Source organism: Schistosoma haematobium, chromosome ZW (assembly GCF_000699445.3).
Source record: "Schistosoma haematobium chromosome ZW, whole genome shotgun sequence".
In the NCBI taxonomy this organism is placed as follows: Eukaryota; Metazoa; Platyhelminthes; class Trematoda; order Strigeidida; family Schistosomatidae; genus Schistosoma; species Schistosoma haematobium.
The window spans coordinates 14,063,498-14,081,466 of record NC_067195.1 but is presented as its reverse complement, the minus strand read 5'-3'; the positions used below and the strand labels follow the sequence as shown (position 1 = coordinate 14,081,466).

Sequence of the window (17,969 nt, the reverse complement as noted above, 5' to 3'; positions counted from 1 at the left end):
ACACTTGTCACGACTGATAAGTACTGGGTTCGAATCTTGCGGGGTGAGATGTTGGACGCGCACTAGGATGAAACCGTCATACAGTGCTTCCAGGTTTTCCATGGTGGTCTAGCTTCAATTGACTCATGAATTCAATCATTAAATTATTATCATGAACTTGAAAAACTCCCTTGAAAATCGGATATTTTATTTATTCAGTAAAACAGCTTTAAATTAGATAGTTATAATCATTAAACATTGACTACAAAGATTTTAGATCTTTAATATTTAACAATGAAGTTCAAATAATTTTTATCTGAATATCGATATGTAAAAGAATAATCTACTTGAATTTCACCTAGTATAAAATGAATTTGAATATACCCATAATACTGTGGAGCAATCAGTTCATTTGTATATGGTAAATTATGACAATGAAAAAATTGTTTGTAGAATTTTGCTTCAACAATGATAATGATAATATCACAAAATGAATTGAATAAATTCAAGTAAATTATATTGAAATGAATTTTATGAAACGTGATTGATAATCACAGTAGTTAACTAATATGACTTCTCAATTTTTTTCCGAAATCCCCGTCGCCATTGATATGTCTTGTCGGTTGAACGCTAGTTTTTATATCTGGTCGTCGCTGATTGTTATGTCAAAAATTGCTTATCACTTATAATTGTAAGGCAAGGAACCACTACAGTTCCTACGATGCGAAAGTAAGAACACAAAGACTGGTATGAGTGAAGATTTATTAACCCCAAAACATGACGACGACGACCCTAGTTGAAAATACACTAATTTATATATTGATTTGTACACCCATTTTTGATTAATAATTAGAATAGAATCATATATATGAAAAATACTTACAGTTATAACAAATCATATGCTGAATGTAGTTTATGTTAACTGAATACAAGAATATCGTATGTGATACAGAATAAAATGTCATAGGGGGAAATGAAACAAATACTATACTGAGTAATCATCACAATGAATTAGAAGGGAAGTAATGTTGAATAAAAATCATAATGAGTAAATCAATCTAATTTGGAATTTTCTTCCCATCATATCAATAACCAAAAAGACTAATTGTAATACAAGGGACTGTATATAATTGATGGCAAGTTAGAAGGCGAACATTTTATGATAAAACACAACAAGAAATATAGAAACAGATTTATAAATATTAAATATGAACACAGCATGGTAATTTTAGGATCTGCCAGCACTAATTACTTAAATCTTGTGTAGTAATAAGGAAAAGAATCTGAAACTGAGCATTTCTGTTATAGAACAGAGGATACAATTGTTCTATACTGTCCTTTGATATGCGATAGTGGGAAGTCTTATCAAATACCTCGATAGAAGACGGTTACCCATCGAAAACAGCGGAATATTATCGAACGATGTCTGAAAATTGATTGAATTGAGACATCTAGACAACTGAATGTCAAGTGAGTTGTCTAAAGATTAAGTTCTGTCAACGAGACTGAGGGTTCGGGGTTCAATAAACCCTTAACGGGATAGTGAATGTACAGGAATGGGGTATTCCATGCTAGAACAAACCAGCTATTTATTGTTGCATATTTTAAAAAGAATATCTCACGTGGATTAGTTTGCGATGCCAATAACATTCCATAATCTCTACAAAATCGCTATACGGATAGTTATTTTAAGTAAACAGAATACCGTAAACATCAAATTTGTTCAGTTACTATTCACTTACTACACTTCTAAAGAGATAAACAGAATTTTTTAGAACTATAGGATCTATGTTGTTGCTTTATTCAAGACAGATAATACTGACTGATTAACCTTTTTTTATTGATACCTTACTTTACATGTATATTTAATAGAGAATTAACTATACAATATAAATCAACTTCAGCTTCATTAGAACCTATGTATTTAAATTGTGGTAAGTTTGACATTTATTTGTTCATCTACATGTTGTTTGTCTGTTTGTTTTCTATTATCTTCTTGTCATGACAACATTGTTTATTTTTTTTACGTATTTTAACTTGTATTAGTTTGACCAACAAATTAATGTACTAACATTATCTATTATTAGTTATAATAAAAGAAAGAATGGAATTCTATTTAATCATCTTATATAATATAAAATGTAACAGAATTGTCATAAAACTGATGCACTGAAACACTGTTGAATAATTAGGGATTTCAGTGTGAAGTATTCGAATCTTGCGAAGCAGGATCATCGATGCCCACTGCTAAGGAGTCCCAGAATAGGACGAAACGGACGTTCAGTGCTTCCAGGTTTTTCATGGTGGTCTAACATCAATCGGTTAATGATCTCAACTATTAAAATCTATATCTCAAAATAAAATAATGAAATTATTCGTTCAGTGTTAACATTTGGAATTTTCACACTGAATATGCAAGGTTGAATTCCTAGACAAAGTATGCTTATAATCGGAGTTATAAATCTAACATGCTGACAAATTATCAATAGTTATGTCGTAGTTTTCATTAAGGAGCCTACCGACTGAATTTGTCTTCCGAATTCATTTTTTATAGTTATTAAGTTATAGAATTCACTCTTTTTAGAATAGATGGTTTGCGGTTAGCGATGGAAATTGTAATGTGTGTTTCGTTCCATTTGAGATTCGTCACCTGCATCCCAATCTCGTTGTTTATACTAAAGCTAGAACCTAGTATCCGTCATTTCGAACACTTAACTCGTTATTCACTGTTTTATTAAGTTCGAATACTCACTAACTTGTTTATTGAATATAGAGCTTATAACATTGGTAGTGAAGGTTAAGTTCATTCTCTTGATGGTATTCAGTCTTGTTGGTATATCTAGAACTAAATGTTCATACTACTTTGCTCAGAGAATTATTCATTATAGTAGACTAATCTGTTGTTTCGATTTATATTACGGTATAATACATTTTTTGTTTGGTTAATTATCACATCAACTGTTGAATTCAACCAGCTTTATTTTTTTCTGCAAAAGATTATTATTATTCTTTCTAAGCTTTTTTAAGTGACTCTATTTATCCATCCATAAGGATTTCGTTCGTGAAATCAACATGATGTGAACATAATCCTACATTTTGCTTAAATACATTTGATCTCATCATAGTTCTGTTATAGCAGATTGTTGAACAGTTACGATTATATTTATATGTCAAGCTGGGTAAAACAAACTTAAAAATACAGGTTGAGGAGAAAAGTTCGGATCATTTCGATTCCGTCTCATCATACTAGAAATGTTTTATAAATGGCAAGTGATTGTGGTTGATTCTTAGTAGAATGGAATTTTTCGACCTCATTTTAAGCGTAGAAGACCATGATAAAACATTTAAAGATCTATGTCCCAGGCGAAACAAGAGTATTGCTTAATAAAACTTTTGAGAAACTATTCAATTTCCTTTCTGTATTTAAAAAAAAATGACTACCTTTTAGTTGAGGTTAGACATTAACATCACTGGATGCCGGCTCAGTGGTCTGGTTGGTTAAGCGCCTGGCGTGAGACTGATAGGTCCTGGGTTCGAATCTCGTGGGGTGCGGGATCGTGGACGCGCGCTGCCGAGGAGTCCCATACTGGGATGAAACAGCCGTCCAGTGCTTCCAGGTTTCCAAAGGTGGTGGTCTAACATCAATCAGTTCATGATCTCAATCAAAAACGTGATAATCTCCACAACCCCCATACTAGTAATTTCTTTTGTGTTCTGATTTACTTCATTTATATCTAACTACATTCAACTTTTATACGTACGTTACTTAAAAATGAATTGTCAATTAGAAGTTTTTCTTATTAATCTTCCCTACGTTGACTAAGCTTTACACATGTATTTGTCGTATCTCACCGACATCAGTAACAAATTTCATAGCATTATAATTTATTTTCAAGTTTGTAATTAAACTATTAACCGATGAGGAAAATTTGCGGCTTAGATGATTACTTTCGGTAATAATGAATTCTCTAAGCTGTACAATGGCTGTATGGCATAAACCATAATTCTCTATGATCATACTGTTTAAAATATATTAGTGTCTATATGAATACACTTGACTAAAGTTGTTCTTACTTCAATGTTGATTGAAATTATTTTTATGAACTTCACTGAAATCTAAGTACTTCTTTTTTGATTTTATATAAATCAAGAAATAACCCGATCATCCCATTAGTTTATTGAAGATAAAGATATTTATACTCTAGTGTTTATTTTGTTTCTTTGAATATGATAAGGATGAGAGCGGTAGGCTTTAGCTAGAAAATAGTCCATGAATTAAACAAAACCGTATTGTTTACAACAAACCCTATTGGTCAGTTTATTTTTTACTTGACCTCAATATGTAAGAGAAATGTACACAAGATTATTGTCCTTGTATATTAGAATATTTTACCTGATAGATAATATTTAACGAGAATTTCATCCTTCTTAGGAGTAAAGTTTACGAAATAATCTTTCCATTTATTTTCAAAGTACTGTTTGAAACTCTTGTTATTCTGAATCAGGTTACATACTTTTCTAAACATTACTATCGTACATCACAATTGCTACTTACTATATTTTAACTACATACAAATTGAAATAATAAGTAATTAGTTCACTTAAACAAGATCATGAACTGGTTAAAAGATACTTGGCTTTCAAAACAGTAAGTTTTATGTTTGAAAGTTAATACAGTCCATGCATGCAGTTAGTATCATTTACTCTCAAGTAAATAATATAAATCATCAAAGTCAGCTGAAATTTTCTTAAAAATTTTCAAATTGTCTAGAGAAAAATTATCACATCAATGCCAAAAGCTTATGCTACTTATTTATCATTTTAGTAGTTCGAATTACGCTTATAAAATGATTTCATTACTGTCCTCTATCATGCAGCTCTTTAGATACTTGGTCAATCGACCCATTTCTCAATAACTAGAATCAATCAAGGGGATAAAATGTATTTTATTTATTCATTTATCTGCAACAAAGCACAGTTCCCAAATGTTAATCATGCTTCAACTTAGACTTTGGCATTTCAACCATAGCTTGTACAACAATCAATTACTGATTCTGTTCTTAGTTACGTCCAGAAACTAATAAAGATATACTACGAAACATTTTCAGCTAATTATAATGTTGACTTTTCAAAGCTTGTCAGGGAAATGCGTGATATCATTTTTATTACTTCAACAATAGTAACTCTGAAGTAATGAACTAGAAGTTTTGTTTCCGTGAAACTAACATATTCCTAATTTTTTTTAGCTGGTGGTGATAATCAGAATGACCAATCCTATGTAAGCAGTTTCCTTTATTATATTTATTTTTCTGTAAATGAAATTACCTTTATACGATCACGCTTTTTTATTGTTTACTTCTCAGAATACGTTGAACTAGGTAAAGATACGAATAAATTTATTGATTAGCTTTGATCTCCATTTATTTTTAATTGACTACTAAGCACATAATTCAAACGAACCAAAAAGAAAACCGTAAAACAGGTTTCCAGTGTTTATTCTTTGTTTTAAAGAACCTACTTCATAAATGAAGATCAGTTCGAAGCTGCAGAAAATCTTTGCAGAATTGCTCAGATAAAAGACGAAATCAGTAAATACAAGTTTTGTTTATTTAAAAAATGAGTGTATAAACTGTCACTTATTCATCTGAATGGGTGAAAATTAGAGCGATAAAATATTACACATACAATTTAGGAAAGCTGAAATACAATTGTACATATTCATATTATTCAGACAGGAAACAAATAATATGAACTTCGGAGACTATCCAGTTTTTCATAAATTCATACAAAAAGTTTACAAAACCTTCCAAAATGCGAGGGCCTTTTATAACTACTGAAATAAACTTTGGTCGCTAAATGTACTCGATTTGAAACAAGCTCTTTGAAATCATTCCACAATAGACCAGTTCTATTATATTGAGGATCTTATTAGTGATTGGTCATCTTTATTGACATTCTACCATCGTATTCTTTTGGATTCTAGTTGACCGTACTATTTGATTGGTATCGAACAATAGAAATTTTGTTGAACGTAAATAACAAATGGATTCGCCATAGAAAAATAATACTGTACTCGAGGTAGTTTACTCAGGTTATCGCTCAAAAATGCTATGAAATATCACAGATTTAATATAACTATAGTTCTCATTTCCTTCTTTGAGGATAACTTATTCAAATAATTCCTTAATGGTAATTATAATATGATATGTGCTCAGTCCGCACTGTAATCTCCTTTAACCTGTCACTGAGGAAGTTCACTTTGCATAATTCATTTTCATCGTTGGAAATTATTAATCTGTCCATTTATAATACTGATTGATCAATGAATGATTTAACCAAACTATTAAGAAAAATTGAATTTGATGCTTATCAGTTTATTGATATATCAGGCTAATGAATAAACTATGCTGAAGTTATCATATATGGTTATCATGTAGTATAGATTTGAATAAATATCATTCGATCAGAAATTGGTCTGAAGTAAATAATTCTTGAAATATTTCACTTATTTTTCTACAATTAAATGTATTCCAGATGATTTGACTATTATTTCTGTTGCATAGCGCTTTTTATTAAACCAAAATATATTCTAGATACTGTATTCTATACTATATTCTTCAACTGACTTCAGTTATTAACAGCATTCTCACCTTATATAACCATCGATATCATGAAATTAATGTTTGTTTACTAGTTCTTATCTTATATTTTGAACGACTATTTTTTTAGAGAACATATCAAAATCAATTCAGAATTAACTTAACACCACCAAAGCCACCTAAACAGTCTCCAATACAAACATCTAAGCCTCATATGAATCTACAAAGTCGATGGGATGAAGCCAGTAAAGTGAACTGGACTAAACTAGATATTCCGTCAAGTCGATATTTATCAAATAATTTAGAAAAGTCCTATAAAACTATAAGCAATTCTCCCTCACCAAATCGTCTGGTGGATATTGATCTCAATTCAAATTCTCAAAGAGATATTCCATCATTTCATGATATGGAAAAATATAATGCTACACAAAATGCTTCGACATCAAGTGTGAATTCATCAACACTTGGTTCGGTACCAGTAAGATTCATTTTTAATGAATTTCTTTATAACATTTACTCTACGTTTAGGTCTTGTTCAAGAACATTTTTACAATGAGTATGTAGAGTGATCTGAAAGATTTTTATCGATATTTCTTGATAATAAGTATACATCTAGTGTATTGAACTGTAACTCATTTATATATGTTTAATTGTACATAGGAGAGTTGTAACGAGATGCATACGATAAGACAACGTAAACTTTACAACATTTTTATGATTTAAAAAGAAAGGAATATGAGAAATATTTTGTTAGCTTATTTCAGTAATGAATTTAGTAATCAATGATCCATCCATAGTTGACAAGTCAACCGACATCAGCGACTTTGATAAGTTAATGAGTATAATTATCTACAAAACTATGACTGAATTTAAACTGTCTTGAAAATCTTCTTTTGATCGGTATTCTCACCCTATTACTCTAAATAATAGATATTAGATTCGATAACCACTTGTACCAATTGAAGTTAGCATGAAGTTGTATTGTACTTTTTATGTCACGAACTGGCTTTATTTAGACGTATATTGAAATTCAAGAAGCATTGGAGGGTTTTTCCGTCTGAATATGGAAAATGTCAAAGGTAGGCATTCACGAACCCATCATTGTTTAAGAGCTCTTAACCCTCAGACTTCTTATTTGCTGTAACGAAAACTTATAAATTCAATCAACTCTCGATACTGAGCGACCAATAACAACGACGAAATCCAATAAACTCTTACTTCTTATGCAAAGTAATCTGCTTAGATTATGACATCTAAGAGATAGATTCAACCTGTTCAGCTTTTTCAGAAAGTTTGAAGAATAGTAAATATGTTAACTAGCTGGATACTCATATCAGCTTTAGTTCATCCACTACTCATATTCCAGTTCTTTTTGATATTTTGTAACTAAAAGTCTTATACTTTTAAGACATTGTTTGTTCCCATATAAAACTTTGAAAATGAGGCAGCTGATGGGAAACCATGAAATAAACTGAGTTACTGTAATTCTGCTACGTCAGTTCGTGTTGCCGCATACGAAAATGGAGTGACCGAAAAAACCTAACTGATTTTTTTAAAGACAATAACGATTCAAAGCATGAAGTAATTAAGAATATAATACTAATTCCATAATACTGAAGACTATATCTTTCATTACGTCAGATTTTGCAGGTTTATGATTTGTTCATTATAAGATGGTACAGATTTATATATCAGGTGGACGATTTTGAGGGAGTTTCAATCTTTGAGCTAGATGGTTTAATCGTGAAGCTTTCGTTGTTCTTCCTAAAAATATCATCAGAATAAACGTCAGGTAGAAGTAAGTTACTCAAATTTCCCCACGAACAACTAACAGCGTACGTTGCTAACCTTGATCTTGATTGGCTATTGTTGACCTGGAGTCTATTATAGTCATATACTAAATATTCTAAAACTTGTGATATAACTCTGTACCAAGATAATCCTTTCAAAATGCACGTAAGGCAATAGAAACTGGTCATCTGCAGACTTACCAACAACATGAATTTATGGTCAATCACACTTTATGGGACCTCCGGTTATCAATCACTTCTTAGAAATGTCGAGCTAGGAACAATCAGTTATGTCCAAAGTTATTTGATTTTCAACAGTTTTCCAAGTAATAACGATCTATTTTGTTGTTTCCAACGTAATGGAGCCGTGGTAAGGATTTTCAGTCTCAATTACACTGTTTGTAATCAGTAATTGTTAGAATAATTATGAAAGTTATCATTCTATTCGTTTAACATAAGAAGAACAGAGGAAGCCTATATTATCAATACACTTTATTAGAGGTACTATGAACAGGTTACTTGATATTTCCTGATTTTTGTGTACTCGTAAACTCTGTTGAATACTTATCTTTTGTTATCAAATTTCTATTTTGTTGTGCATTTCTTTCAGAGTACAGTAACTGTGAAAGGGCAATCACCTGATATTACCAGACGTAAATCAATTCTACCTCCATCTGTGTGTCATAATCCAACGAAAATATTTGATTTTACATCGGAATCGCGAAATTTACGTGAACGTAGAAGTGATGACTTTGAAAAAAGATACAAATCAGAACTAAGGAAAAATACTTCAATTTACAGAAAAGTAAATTACTATTAACAGTAATAATAATGATAATAATAATAATCAATAGTATGAGTTATCCTAAAATCAACAAAAAGAACAAGATACTAATTAGTCACTTCAAGTTAGAGAAATTCATTTACATTCTTGACCAGTATTTTTCGAGTTAACTTTTGACTTATTTTGTGTAAACTGTTATTTCCAGGTATTATTCTTTGTTCACATGTGTGTCTTAATATGATGGGGATTTTTGCAGAGAGTCGGTTCAATAAAAATTATGAATTATGTAAAATTATTAAATTCATTACCTTCCTTTTACAGTAAGACCCATAATTGGCGAAGAATGTTACGCAACCTTATTATGATACTTCTAAACTTTCATTAGTAGAATTATATACGTTTTAAAGCCCCATAAATATGATTACGTCTCATCAGTAAATTGTATCGTCAAAAACAAAGTTTTCTTCTTGTTAAAATTTGTTGACACCATAAAAGTTCTGCTTATAATTAGATCTAGGGTTATTCGATACAACTTATTGGTCATATATATGAGACAAAACATCCTGTTTGTCATATGTACAGAAATTTGAGTAGCTCACTTCTATCAGAATTTTGTGCTGACGACCTTGTCCAGAAAGATTATGAAAGCGTCATGAATGGGTCACCCCTATCAAAGAACAATACTCCACTGAAATTACTCATTTAAGCTACAAATCTTCTCGAAATTATGTCACAAGTAATTGTAAAACACTAAGAAATCGATTATTTTAATACCCGGAGAAATTGAGATACAGCTTTCATTATGAATAAATATCGTCTAATGGACTACTATAATTTTTTCTGGTAAGCTGGATTCCGTAAGGATCGGTCGTGCACAGACCAAATTGCGACACTACGGATCATCGTCGAACAATCAGTTGAGTGGAACTCGTCACTGTACATAAACTTCATTGATTATGAAAAAGCATTTGACAGTGTGGATGGGAGAACGTTATGGAAACGTCTTCGACACTACGGAGTTCCTGAGAAGATTGTCAATATTATCCGGAACTCATATGAAGGACTACAGTGCAACGTCGTGCATGGAGGACAGCTGACAGATGCATTCCAAGTAAGGACCAGAGTCAGACAAGGCTGTCTACTCTCTTCCTTCATCTTTCTTCTGGTGATCGACTGGATTATGAAGACCCCGACATCTGAGGGAAAACGCAGAGTACAATGGACAGCTCAGAATCAATTAGAAGACTCGGACTTTGCAGATGACCTAACCCTCCTAACGCATACACATGAACAAATGCAGATAAAGACAGCCAGTGTAGCAGCAGTCTATGCATCAGTAGGCCTCAACATACACAAGGGGAAAACCAAGATCCTCAAATACAACACGGAGAACAGTAATCCAATCACTCTTGATGGCAAAACTCTGGAAGATGTAGAATCCTTCACATACCTAGGAAGCATCACCGATGAACAAGGAGGTTCAGATGCAGACGTAAAGGCGAGGATCGGCAAAGCAAGGGTCGCATTCCTACAATTGAAGAACATATGGAACTCAAAACAACTTTCAACCAATATCGAAGTGAGAATCTTCAATACGAACGTCAAGGCAGTTCTACTGTATGGAGCTGAAACTTGGAGAACTACAACAACCACCATCAAGAAAGTACAAGTATTTATAAATAGCTGTCTACGCAAGATACTCAAAATCCACTGATCGGATACCATCAGCAACAGCCTTTTGTGGGTGAGAACAAACCAGCTGCCAGCTGAAGAGGAAATTAGGAAAAGACGATGGGAATGGATAGGACATACACTACTCAAATCGTCAAACTGCATCACGAGACAAGCCCTAACTTGGAATCCTGAAGGAAGGCGGAAAAGAGGAAGGCCAAAGAACACATTACGTCGGGAAATAAAAGCAGATATGGAAAGGATGAATAACAACTGGAAGGAGCTGGAAAGGATTGCCCAGGACAGGTTTGGATGGCTAATGCTGGTGAGCGGCCTATGTTCCTTCACGAGGAGTAACAGGCGTAATTAAGTAATGGACTACTATGAGATGAAACAATACAGCAGTGAAATAAAGCATTTGAAGCTTTAAAAAGAATTGAACTATTTTTCTCTAAAATGAAATTCGAAACTATGAAATTTGACTACGATAGTTTTTTATAGGCTCAAATCAGTAAAGTTTTAAAACTGGATGTAACATTAGTTCATTTTTATATTGATTTTTTTATATTTTCCCGCTAACATTTCAGACTGTGATTGATCAGTCACTTATTGGCATATGAGTGATAAGAGAGTGATCAATCGCAGTCCTAAACATCAATGGGAAGATTCAAATAAACAATAGGAAAATGAATTAAACCTCACCTCATGGCACAAGCTTATTGCTATCTGGACTCGGTAGCTAAGTGAACAACGCAAAGGCGTTTGAAGCGAACAGTACTGGATTAGAGTCCTGGAATGAACATCAACTCTGGGGTGCCGGTACATCCAGCTGGCGAGTACTAAATAGAAAGAAACACACGTCCTAGATTTCAGTGCTAGCCACCAACCATCTTTGCTTATAATGAAAGTAACATTCTTGTGAAAAATATTCACTTACTAAACAAACCTATCGTTTATTTCTCTTTTTTTTTAAATCGATTCTTAGACAATGCCGCCTTCATTACCTACTCAAGGTGAGTTCTGAACTTCAATGACAGAAATTTTCATTCATCGATAAGTAATCATGTTGCTCAATAAAAGTGTAATTAGAAACTTAAATTACTTTAAAAGTTATTTCGATTTAGTATGCATTTTAAAGAAAAATTTTTATTTGTATAATTAACTTCTATCTTGTTATTTTTCCCTCTTGATTATGGCTTCTTTTGATTGCTTCTATTTTCCTTTTTCTGAAAAGTTTAAGATAATAGACGATGTGATTTTTTTATTTAAGTAAATTAAACTCTATTCTTATTGTTAACTATTGATGAATACACTGAACATTTTTAAAACAGTTGTTATCTGTATGAACAGCTATCTGGGGAAGATCACCACAAGAGACCATATTTCGTCGCAAAATCATTACCAACTATCATTTATTGTATAAAACGATAGTTAGTTAAGTTCATAATGTCACCTTAACCACATAGATAGAAACGGGTATTAACGTTTGTTGAAATCATAAACCGATTAATGATAAGCCACCACTGAATGCCTGGAAGTAATGGCCGGCTGTTTCCTCGTGGAACGGGACTCCCCGATAGTACGCGTCCACGACCCACCAACCGGAAGTCCAGCCCAGGACCTTCAATCTCAAATGTAAACGCCTAACCTATAGACCATTGAAGCGGTGTGCAACAACGTTAATGTCTAGCTCCAATCGATTCATGGTATTGTGTGATCATCTTCCTATACTAGAACGAAATGGCTGTCCAGTTCTTCCATGTTTTCAAGGATGATCTATTTTAGATCGGTTTATGATTTCAATGAAATTCGACAATCTCCACGATCCCCTCCTTACTTAACTTTACTCATTAAATTAAAAGACCTTAAATCGGTCAAAAGGTATATTGTACTATATGTCTATCTGCCACATTTCAACTAATAAGTTAGTTATGAATTATAAACAAGTTAATACAGTATTCAATTTCTATTCATATTGATTAAAATTATTAATTGGAATCTCTAAAATCATCTCATACGGTTATATTTTGTTTCAACTTCTGTTTTTTTTTCATTTTTTTCGCAGTAATTAAATTGAATATTAATGAAAATAATAATTCATCAACTTCGATAGAATCTTGTTCATTATCCCATAATACTCATAAAATCCGTAGTTTTTCATCTGATGGTGTTCGATTGGCAAGTCATCAAACAACTCCAACACATTCAAGGAATACATCAATTTCTCAGTCAGTGTCACAACATTCCTCCAATCAAAGCATCAAATTCTGTAATAGTTCTACTCGTAATATTCTCATTAATCATAACAGTAATAATGATAATAGTTGTATTCGTAAACAAACGGCATCGGATTTGATCTCTAATCGCCAAGCTTCACCGAGTAAACGTAATAATAATAATGATAATAATAATAATACTGGTCATGTAGACCCAGTGTTTTCAGCCACTGTAAAGGTTGTACAAACTGTTAGTTTGGTTAGTCAGCAGATAATTACGAGTAAACCAGAGGAATATGGTACCTTGATAAAAGTATGTTTATTGCTTTATCCTTTTTCTCTAACTTGTGACTGTTATCCTCTATTCATTTACTAAATGTTACTGATTTCAGATGAAATGACTTAGTTATAATGAACTGAACATTATTTGTTTGTGTGTAGATGTAAATAGTGGGCGTGTGTAGGTAAACGACAAGTACTCATAAAAGTCGAATTTATAATGTAAAGCCATCGATGAATGGATATCACAAAAGTGTAGGACATCTGTCCAGAGAAAGGATTCATCATTTCACATGAACATGATATACGTTACTAACAACTCAGAGACCGATCAATCGCAAATATGTCAGCCTTGCAGGTCAGCCACTGTTAGGATGCCTCAGTGATAATGTCTCGATTTTTGAAGCTTGATAATGAGGGCTTAAATTCTACAGAATGGAACATCATTTCATTTAAAAGTCTAAGTGTGCAATTGCTAAAAAACAAGAAACTTACCTCAAACACTGGTTCCTGTCTACTACCACCGATTCTCTAATATCTCAACATAGTATATTCATGGAATCAAAATATCTACATCAAAAATAAATATGATTAAAGCAAAGTTTAAATACAGTTTATTGTAAATTGTAAATTCTGCCTAGGAAATCTTATATAGACTTCTCAAGATGAAATTAGTAAAATGATAACATTAATATGAATTTGCAAATGAGAGTAATTTTAGTCGTATTTTTCACGGTTTACTTAACTAATAAATTATCTTCTAGTCCACTCTCAAATACTTTCAAGTTATATATGTTGCACGTTGTAAAGTACATTTCTACCAACTTTATGTATACATATATTTGACTACTTTTGGGACATTAGAGCATATAACTCTGTTTCAAATCACCTAGAAAATCGTAAAAAATACACAATATCCTACTATGTAGGATTCCACAATAGTGGACAAATACTATTCGACTTAAAGATATTATGTTCACTGTTACACCAGAAGATGCTGAATTCTGTCCGAAGTAGAGTCATAGGAGTTTATTATTAGTATGTCCTCGAACAACGATAAAGCAGTTGTATAATACTTTTGGAGGTCAAATGGTTCATTAACTGATACCAGTTCTTGGAGGAAATACCTTTTAAGTCAAGTTGAATCTTCAAACCAACTACCATCTTCTGTACTTCACTCTTGATAGCCAAAATTTGAAATATTTATAAACCTCTTGCTCTCAATTTTTTTTTGTTTTAATCAAATAATTGATGTTATCTTGTAAAAATATTTTGAACAATAAGAAGTCTCATTAATTTGAATTAAGTTTAAACATCGCTGGTCATTTAAATTCACTCGGATTAAAATAATTGTTATTGGCTTTTTCTTCATTTAAACAGACTATTGGTACATCAATCAAAGATTTATTCTCTGCAATTCAAAAAGAATTCGGTGATCATGCTTGCGAAACAGTAAGATTAATTTATCTGTTTCTTATTATTTGATTTTATGTGTTTAGATGCAATTAATTTGATGACAATTGTTAGTTAGTTGTAAACAAATGAATCATGATACGCCCTTCGTGAATTTGACAGATAGGTAGATAAATAAATAAATAAATAAATAAATAGGAATCACTCCTCGGTGATGACTATTGCATATGTACTTGTAAAACAAGACAATCGGCAGGAGGAATGAATAATCATTGCGAGAATTAATAAAGTATTTATATAGTACATATATATAGCCTTCGATCACCCACTGGCAACTTTTGGTGTGTTCTAGAATCTGAACTATCTTCTTGTTCGGTTTCCAAGTGTTCTGACAACGCCGTACTTTCGATACAATAAAACTCTTCACTCCGTTTGACAAGTGTTGTAATTTCAACATCAACCCCGCTAGACACTATTTGCAAACAGTCTTGTGAGTAGCATCCACTACATAATTACCCTCTGAGTAAATTTATTTTATTGTTTGCTGAGGAACAGATAAGTCTATTTAATTATGAGTTCTGGTGAAACTTTTTCAAAAATTTAAGTACTAAACACCAATGACGAAACCTTGGATACTCGAGTAACTAAAGTTTACTTTGAATTGTAATAATTATCTTTAAAATCTAACAGGAAATTTCACTGAATTAATACCGTCTGAAAAAACTTTTATGGAAATTTCAATATGATAAAACATCATTAGCAAACATAAGCATAATCTAATCGTGTATGTGATTATTAAAGAGGATGGTTTGGATAGAAAGATCGATTCAAAAAAGAAATATATTTTATTTAAAAATTCAACTGTCAAGCTGAATACTCTCTTCAACTGTACCTTCAATATTTTTCTACTGTATTTAACACTAAACGTTTCATCTGTCCCTATCAATAGATGTTTTTTATCAGTTGTACAGTTCTTAATAATCAGATTTTATAGAGAGAATAGTTTATGCTTTCTTTGACTATATTAGTGAAACATAAATTCAATGTGGATAGTATTTTATCCATATAACATATGACGCAGTAGAATCATGTAACCAAATCATTACATATCCACTATCTGACTATACCATAAAGGTCATTCTATAGTACTTCAAACAGGACTACAGTACTATACACAAAATTTGTACATTTTGTTACATTTCAAATAATATTATATAAATATTTCAAAGGGCCTGTTAAACATAAAGCTCAAACAACTCATTATTTGAAGAAACAAGTAAGCAAATGAAATATTCAGTAAAATTTATTAGTTACCAAAATCTAAAAGTCTGTCCATAGAAGAAAGACTATAAAACATTAATCGTTGTTAGTTCTGACAAAACAGAATCGTGATTGACATTTATTTATTGGTTATTCCCAACAAGTATTCGTTCCTTACAGATGAAGCAGTAAAGAAGTGAAATTAATTATACTCAAGTACATTTTTCATCATCATAGGATTAGAATTCACAAATAAAACGGAGTATTAATCAACACTTGTCATAAAACTATACTTTCTCCAAATCGATAATACTACGAGAATGTGCTCATCTGTATGAATGATTTTAACAGGTATCTCTAAGCTAATGAAATATTTCGAGAATCATTTTCTTTGTTCAAATAAATAAATCTTATCGCTTAATTTCTAAACTTCTAGATTCTTCTAGCTGAACGTCAATTAAATTCTTCAATGTATTCCCTCATAACAACTACAAAAAGTGCTAAATTACAAAATAATCGAGGTCCATTACTGGAAGAATATCGACGACATTTAATGAGCTTAGCTTATGCAATTGCAGCTGATGCAAACACTTTATATACAACTGTTTATGAAAATCGCATTAAATGATTATACTGGACAAAAATGTCTTAAAATTATTACCACTACCTATTAATAATGGGGACATATTCCCTTTGAATATTCCTATAAATATTTGATTGTGAGGTATATTCATTTTTCTACAATGCTGTTTTTTCTTCTGTGTATTTCTTCTTAACACTTGAGTTACTACCGTTTTCCTACATACTACTGAAATTAGTAGGCTGTACATTTGTATAAAAAGCAATAATAATAATAGCAATGAAGTAATAATGCAACAATTGCTTTTGTCTTTCATGTCACCTTTCTGTCATTTCTACAGTTAGTTTTCATTGTTCACTGGTTCTTTTTCCTGATGTCTTTTTTTACTTATATACAATTGTTGTAGAGTTTTTTAAAGATTATTTGTTGCGTTGTTTAAATTTGAAAACTATTCCCAAGTGGCTACAAATCCTGATGGATAAAAGTCTGTAACAGAGCCGACGAAAATATAAGTTAACCTCAATTAACCAAAACATTTACTCGCTTAAAATATACATAAGGGTTAAGAATATAAATGTATATTATTACAGATGTTCAAGGAACATAGGCATTTTAAAATTATTCTTATTAACTTCAACATTATTCACAGTTCGGCAGGAGAACCTAGCGCCTGTAAATCGATAACTTGATAAGCATTTGTTAGGGCTCCTGAACATTTTATCCATAACAAACTTAGCTAATTGGAGGTGCTCCATTAAATATCTTTGCTATTTCTCAAGAGGCTGCATTTGAGATGTTGCTCCTAACTTGCCGACGACCAATCTGAGAGTCTGCCTCACTCTACTACCAAGTATATCGCTTCTTCCAACCACCCTAGTATTCTGCATAATTCTTTTGAAACAAAACTCTAGAGAGAGTTTCATTTAGGTATCGGTATGTCAAAAACATCTGCAGCTCAAACTATACTGCACATTGGAATGACGGGTTGAACATATCACGGATGTTCAGTGATTGGCAAAACTCTTGCCCATAACTAGCTTATAATTGTGAATCCCAAACCCAGACAAACCAGGAGCCAGGAATCAAGGAATCCGAAGATAAACTTGGATGATGGTTGATATATCGAGTAGTACATGAAGAATGAGTAACAAAGCGTACCCTATTGTGATCTGGTAAAGATCCTATCATATAAAGATTAACGTGATCGAAGTGAGCATCAAGTGTTGGGAAAGATCCTCGCTATGGTTACAAGTCCGTAATCACGTTCTGAGGAGACAATCAGGAGCGAATTTAAATTAAAGGTGTAAGCACTTTATATCAAGTGAGGCATAATGTTCATGACGTGACATTTCTATTGGTTGACTGTCGACTCATCGTCTATTCCCCATTCGTTTATTT

General features: G+C 32.0%; 1 protein-coding gene across 2 annotated transcripts in view; it reads left to right on the top strand.

Moving 5' to 3' along the window:
• PTK2_1 (putative serine/threonine protein phosphatase) overlaps positions 1-17,530 on the top strand; it is a 66,854-nt gene extending 49,324 nt beyond the window's left edge. The window contains exons 16-23 of one of the 2 annotated variants that reach the window (XM_051210472.1): positions 1,852-1,913; positions 5,226-5,257; positions 6,709-7,056; positions 8,979-9,173; positions 11,809-11,836; positions 12,889-13,352; positions 14,699-14,770; positions 16,428-17,530. In XM_051210472.1, the coding sequence (XP_051070465.1) occupies positions 1,852-1,913; positions 5,226-5,257; positions 6,709-7,056; positions 8,979-9,173; positions 11,809-11,836; positions 12,889-13,352; positions 14,699-14,770; positions 16,428-16,619 (1,393 nt within the window). In that variant the 3' untranslated portion in view covers positions 16,620-17,530. The remainder of the gene's footprint in view (positions 1-1,851; positions 1,914-5,225; positions 5,258-6,708; positions 7,057-8,978; positions 9,174-11,808; positions 11,837-12,888; positions 13,353-14,698; positions 14,771-16,427) is intronic. The other variant, XM_051210473.1, reaches the window with a different exon arrangement.
• The last annotated feature ends 439 nt before the right edge of the window (positions 17,531-17,969 follow it).